Source organism: Hibiscus syriacus, unplaced genomic scaffold (genome assembly GCF_006381635.1).
Source record: "Hibiscus syriacus cultivar Baekdansim isolate YM2019G1 unplaced genomic scaffold, ASM638163v2 tig00110833_pilon, whole genome shotgun sequence".
Lineage (NCBI taxonomy): Eukaryota > Viridiplantae > Streptophyta > Magnoliopsida > Malvales > Malvaceae > Hibiscus > Hibiscus syriacus.
The window spans coordinates 1,131,180-1,138,576 of record NW_024062884.1 but is presented as its reverse complement, the minus strand read 5'-3'; the positions used below and the strand labels follow the sequence as shown (position 1 = coordinate 1,138,576).

At 37.3% G+C, this 7,397-nt stretch overlaps 1 protein-coding gene across 1 annotated transcript; it reads right to left on the bottom strand.

Moving 5' to 3' along the window:
- Window positions 1-517: 517 nt before the first annotated feature.
- LOC120143098 (UDP-glycosyltransferase 73C6-like) lies at window positions 518-2,129 on the bottom strand. The gene has a single exon (XM_039157510.1). The coding sequence runs from the start codon at window positions 2,067-2,069 to the stop codon at window positions 585-587; it is 1,485 nt and encodes a 494-aa protein (XP_039013441.1). The 5' UTR covers window positions 2,070-2,129; the 3' UTR covers window positions 518-584.
- Window positions 2,130-7,397: the final 5,268 nt, after the last annotated feature.

Genomic DNA, 7,397 nt, shown 5'->3' with positions numbered 1-7,397 from the left:
CGCCCAACTGATGTTTTGTTAAGAGATTTGGGTTTTATTTAGGGATTTAGATTACGGTTGCGGTCACCTTTTTTGTTGCGTTTATCGCGATTGCAGACATAACGTTCGCTATTGCGGTGATTGCCTGTATCGCAGTCATGAAATAATGGTTTCGGACGGCACTACTAATGTTCTTTCCGGATCTTGCTTTATTGGTTGGGACCAATACACATGCAAGAACCCTCTTATGTGCACTGGATGGCAAGGATTTTTCGATATCTTTGTGGCACCTTTGATTATGGTTTGCGATTACCGTCGCAACCGAAAGTTGTTCCTGCACTCGTTGCGTTCGCTGATGCGGATTGAGGAAACGACGACGATGATCGCCGCTCTGTGTCAAGATATTGTGTGTATTTTGGATCACATCTTGTATCTTGGAATACCAAAGAGCAACGCATTGTGTCTCGATCTACTTCCGAGGCAAAAACCGAAGTTTGGCCGACGTTACTTCTGAACTAATGTGGCTAAGGCAGTTTGAGCTGATGTGGGAGTACAAGTGAATTCTTATTCATGTGTGGATGTGTACATTTACATGATAGAACCTCTCATATCTCATCTCGAATCGAATTCGAACTCATTTTCCGATATTGTTGGTTGATATCTTGGATTAACAGAGTCATGTTAAGGTAAGAAGAGCCTCCTACTTCAACAGCATTTACTGCTTTCTCTCTGAACTCCTTAGCTCGTTTCCTCCTCTCTATTGCTTCATCTCCTTCGTCCATCAATTGGTGTATTGCATTTTGAACTTGTTCCTTCTTCAACTTGAACCCATATTTCTCTAGATAAGTGGCCGTCGGTATGTCGGCTCCGAGGCTGACTCCAATTTTAAGTATTTGTACTACAAGTTTCTCGTTGCAAAATTGGTCTGCGAAGAGCGGGAACGTTATCAATGGGACGCCTGCAGAAATACCTTCAATCGTCGAATTCCACCCGCAATGTGTTAGGAAGCCTCCGATTGCAGGGTGTGACAAGATGAGTACTTGGGGAGCCCATCCCTTAACTACAAGCCCTCTTCCTTTCGTTCTATCCTCGAATCCATCCTCTTTAATCCATGTATCCACTTCGTCCGATGTCTCGTTTCCTCTTAGGACCCAAATGAACGGCTTGTTCGATGCCTCTAACCCCAAACCCAACTCTATCAGCTCCGGACACCTTACGGAGCTGATGCTTCCAAGGCACGCATAGATGACAGAGTTTGTTTCTTGAGAATCAAGCCACTGCAGACACTGCTTCTCATTGATTGAAGCCTTGTTGCCTCTTTCGGCCTTATCCGACTCGTCTTTGTGGCTAAGAGAAACCGGACCGATACACCAAGCTTTCCTAACCTTTCGATACTCGTCGACGTAAGCCGACTCCAGTTCCTCAAACGTATTTATGACAACTCCATATGATTCTCGGTCAGCTTCTGCAATTTGTTTAGTTATTTCATCCCAGGTTTCATCGTTGTGTCTCGACGGTAACTGTGCTTTAGTAAATTCGACCTTTTCGGCCAAGCCCGGAACGGCGAAGTATTCGGAATCCGAGGTTACGGTCTCGAGTACCGTGGAGGAATGTATGTTGTGCAGACAAAGGAGACAGAAGCAACAAAATCCATGGAACGATATCCTCGGAACATGAAACTTGGCAGCAATTTTGCGCGTATAAAAGAGGCACATGTCCGAAATAATGCAACTGGGGCGCGGTGTTAGCTCCTCGAACAATTTCTCCACTGCTGCTCCCATCTTGTTTGCTGCAGTGAAGAACTTGTTGAAGTCCTCCACTGAATACATCATGTCTATGTTCTCGACCCCGTCCGACAATCCTTCTTCTTTCCCGGGAAACTCGAGCTGCACTAGACGAATAGGGCGCCCCGATTCGACGGCTCGATCGACAGTTTTCCGGACTCTGCCGGCATTACGAGGCGTCGTGACTATAGTAACAACCGTGTCACGTTGTGCCAACAGTCGACCGATATCCACCATGGGGAGCAAGTGGCCTTGAGCCATGAAAGGGAACAACACGAAGTGGGGCTGGTCGGATAAGGAACCCATTGAAACACGAGTAATAAGGAACACGAAAACTGAACTTGTAATAAAGAGGTGGCAGATAATCTTTTATATATAGCGAGATTGGTATAATTTGGGTGGTGATGCAAGAGCATACATAAGCATGTTGGTTTGTTCCGTGAAGAGATGAGGTTGGCTCGAGAGGGTGGAATTATGCGGAATGTTGGTCTCTAGATTTGGACCATTTTTGTGTGCTCCAAGTAAACTCCATTACAGTACGTGTCTTGCTATTGGCCCCGAGTTTTGCTATGTTTGAGAACGAGATGAGACCAAATCTGGAGCAACAAACTGACAAACGAAGGAGAAGAAGTTGGATACGCATGTCAAGGAAAGATCTCTGTTTTGTGAACAAAGGTAAAAATTCACCAGAGGTCCTGTACGTTTTCAAAAAAATAATATGACCCTCTTATTATTTTTTTTGTCAATATGACCCTCCAACTCAAAAAAATAAACTCAATGTGACATTTTTACTAAAGGTTTTTATTGTTAACTGTTACGGTACAAACATGACAGTTCACAGTTCTAACTTCATAGTTCACGATGCTAACATGACAATCTAAGGTGAACTTATGCGAAATGTTGATCTCTAGATTTGGACCATTTTTGTGTGCTCCAAGTAAACTCCATAACAGTACGTGTCTTGCTACTGGCCCCGAGTTTTGCTATGTTTGAGAACGAGATGAGACCAAATCTGGAGCAACAAACAGACAAACGAAGGAGAAGAAGTTGGATACGCATGTCAAGGAAAGAGATCTGTTTTGTAAACAAAGGTAAAAATTCATCAGAGGTCCCTGTACGTTTTCAAAAAAACATTATGACCCTCTTATTATTTTTTTCTGTCAATATGACCTTCCAACTCAAAAAAATAAACTTAATGTGACCTTTTTACCAAAGGTTTTTGTTGTTAACCGTTACGGTACAGACATTACAGTTCACGGTTCTAACGTCATAGTTCACGATGCTGACATAACAGTCTAGGGTGACAGATTAACGTGGCATATGACATGACATATGAAATAAATTGATAACTCAAACATGTTATTATGGACCGTTATGTCCTCACCGTAATGGTCAGCGATGAAAAAACATTGATCAGAATGTGATATTAAATTTATTTTCTGAGTTAGAGGGTCACATTAAGAGAAAAAAATAATACGATGACTATATTTATTTATTTTTTTAAAACACAAAAACCTCTTATGTATTTATGCCTAAAAGAAACATATATATCTGAAAAGGAGATTCAATAGCCATTACTTGCACTATATTGAAGTGGTATGATTAGAATTAGTTAAACACCATAAAGATTTTTGAGGATGTATCAGGGACGACGTTTAATCTTCACGTACATACATAAGGTTATTTTTTATATCTAACATGGAGCTTGATACCAATTGATTTACTACGGATTTTCTGATGAGATCAAAGTATTATTGGGTTGAGATTTGTTTTGGGTATGTGTTTCAATTACTTCTTTAACGTATCTTGAAATGTCTCAACCGAACATTAAAAACTCAATAAATATTTGTTTCAACAAAAATAATACAAACAGAAAATTGAATACAAGTCTAATACGTGATTTTATATTAATTATAAATTTTAAATTTTATATGGAGTAATTTGCTGCCAAGTTAACTTCGATTGGCGTTCTTATTCAATGTCCTCGACTGAAAGAAGCAAGTCAAGTGGCCGGAATCCCTGCTCAGTTCTCGAGTCTTGCTGATTTTATCATCATTTGTTATACTACGAGTGACGAGAGATTTTAATCGAATTTAGGAATAAATTAATATTTTATTTAAAATTTAAAATTAAATTAATATTCTATATAAAGTTTAGGGGACAAATTATAAATCAAATTGTTTTACTAATATGTCACATTGTCAAACTAACATGAGTTATCGACTTAATGACCAATATATAATAATTGATAATGTATTTTGATTAAAACTTAATATGAAACATAACTTTTTTAAATGGTTTAAAGTGAACAAAACAAAAGTGATTATTTCTATAGTTAAGCTTAAAGTTTATTTATTAACTGTTATACGATATATCATACATATACTATCTTATAATCACCATAAACTATTTAAATAAATTTAATGCATGTGATATTCTAATTTTCCCCTAAATTCAAAACTCTAGAATTTAGAGGTTTATCCAAAATCAAGATTAATATTTTAGTGTTGATAAGTTATGGTTTTTATTTATTTTAATTTTAAATTTGGGACTAGATTAAATAAATATCAAATGTGTAGATACTTTTTTTAAAGTCCTAAGAATCTTGGGGCTTACCTTGTATTTTAACCAACTTAATTTGTATGAGTCCTTTTTGTTCTAGAATAATTAAATTATGATCAACGTCGTGGTGATGTATCTGAATCTCTGTGTGTCTCTATCTGGCGTTATATTTGTTATGTGTTAATTGTTTGATTGATTGAATATTTAGTCGAAGCATGACTGTTATGTGATATACAATTTGAATAAATATATTGTGACGCATGTTAATTACCAGCTTCAGAGTTTATCCTATGCAATCAGGCTTTGAAATTGTTTAAATATTTTTACATTCAAATTGGATCAAAATTCAAATATGAATATTATGTTGTCATGTCATATTGGGTTGGGATTGATACAGAAAGTTCAATATATTAACCCGACTGAGTGAATTTCGCTTCGGATTTAGCGGTCTCTGTATTTGTGGTGGATCCTACTTCACATGGTGTGTGTAGATAAAATGGTTATGGGGAACCTACTCTTTGGACGGTATAAGATGTATGAGTGCATTTACATTTGCATACTAATCGTACCATGAATCTTATGACTCGAACTGTGATTATGTTCGATTTTTTGAATATTCTATTTATTCGCACATTTTAACTGCATTAAGCTCTATAACTCATTCACTTTTTTCTCCTTTCAGATGTAGCAGAATGTTAGGATCAGATCGTCGGTGATCAACATAACCTTTTAGATTTGGTCGTAACGTTTAGGCTGGAACTCAGGGTTGATATATCAATTTTACTCTTATTTATTTAAAGATATTGTTTAAACAATGTTGAGCTATTAAACTCATCAAATAGTCTTAGTGATTAAAACGAATATTATTCTCTCTTAAAATTTTAAGTTCAAACAGCTACGACTGCAGAATATGTGTATATTATCAATAGTTAAAAGGTATTAACTGATAGTTTAGGTACTAAACACATTAAGTTTTTAATGACAATATATTAAAATAAAATGAAAATTAAACGTTATGTATGATCTTAAAATAGATAAAACTGATAATTTAAGTATTAAATGCGTATTATACTCAAGAAAGTAACTATGAATTTGATAAATCTTCAAGGACAAAAGGTGATAAGGTAATTAGCTCCGCCGGTACATGAAGCCAAAGCTGTCGTATCGTCATAAGCATAGCTGTAAGCCTGAGGGCATTGGCTCTTAAAAACGTTAGAATAATTAGTCGGCGAGCACGTTCGCGGCGTTCCAAAATCGCCGGTGCAGCAGTACTGAGGCTGGTTGAACGCCAAACATGCACTCTTGCAACCAACGGCGCCGCCATCGGCTCCTTTAACCTGTAACTCAGGAGGACAAACCGCGTTCAAGTTGACGAGGCTAATGTCGAAGAAATCTTGTCCATTGTTCGCCGCGAGGGTGAATTCCGCTAGGGTTACCCGCGGGATGCCTCCGGCACCGTTGCATGGGACTTGACCGGAGGCGTAGTCGCCTGTTTGGCATTGGAACACGCCGTTGACGTTTACGCATTGGGTTCGAGCCTATATGCTCACACTCCAAGTAAATAAAACTAAACACAATAAACTTACAAGTAAGAAAATCATGAAAAAATTTGAAATTATATTATTTATTATAAATATTTTTTATTAATCCGGGATAATTATAAGGTATTATATTTTCAAAGATAATTCTTAATCATTTGACATTGAACGACTCACTACTGACATTCTTGATGTTCGTACTAGAACTTCAAAAAATAACAACAATTATTTAACCATCGAGATCGCTTAAGTTCATGCTCCAGGCTAATTTCAATCATAAATACCCCATAATTCAACATTAAGAATGGAGCATATGGCAATCCCTTTAGAAAAACCAGAAATCCATCCACCGGAACTATTACGGATCACACCACCACAAGCAGTCAAACCATAATCGTCACGTCTTGCGCCATCCGTATTCACCTTAATTCATTGATCGGACAGTGACTCCCAATGCTGTAATCTATTAACACAAACATTACCACCAAAGGAAAGATTGTCCCTAGCCATCATAGCCCGAGTAACCTCCAAAACCAACATTGTACTCTCCTACAACACACTCTCCGACGAACTCGCTCCTCATTCGAAAGAAGTCTCCCTTTGCAATTTAGCCAAAGTCTTCATTCTCGGTAAATCACCCTAGTTCGCCAATGTACCCAGGCCGTGTGATGGTTCTTGTCATTTAATTTGTACATGGTTCATATGCACTTTTGGTGGAGAAACGATGATGCTTATCTCGTTTCCAGCCAGGGATGTCGGGTCCTCTGTTCGGTGAAAGTGAGATGGTGGCTGCCAAAGAGAGCAAAGTATGGGCTGGAAGCAAAATATGAAGCACATCCTAGTTCCAACAGCCGTTATTGTCAACAGAGCTCCGTCTCTGGTTGCTTTCGATACAGGACTATGCAAATGAGGCACTCCCAAATACTTGCCTAAATCATCAACATTGGAAAACTGAAATCCACTATTTATGTCACCAAAAATGTTCTCATCCACATTTGAGAGAAAGATGTTAGTTTTTTCTAGACTAATCTTATGTCATAACCATTTTTAGGTAAAACAATTAAAAATTATTTTAAAACATAGTTATGGTTTTATTTGAAAAAGATGATTTCGAATAATTTGGATTAAATAAATAGGATTCGCCATCGACCTTTGGATTAGGTAGGTCGAATACCTAAAAACGTCTTTTAAAACAATTTTAAGAAAAATCATTTTTAAGACAAAATTCGGTCTGCGTTACCAAAGATTCATTTAAATGGATTCGGGAGTCGGTTACGTGTGGGGAAAGGTAAATACCCCCACAACGCCCAAAATTGGTACTGTGTCGCTTACACATCGTCGTAAATGGTGGAAATTATAAATCGAATATAAAGTTAAAATATGATCTATTTATCGAACATTGATTAATTTGCTTCGAATTAAATAATTAGAGAAACTTCTTTAACTCGAAAAGAAATATCAAAATTAGTAATCATCCGTCAAGAAAGCTAACTCGAATATTTCTTATCAGTTAAAGAATATTCCCTCCTCATTA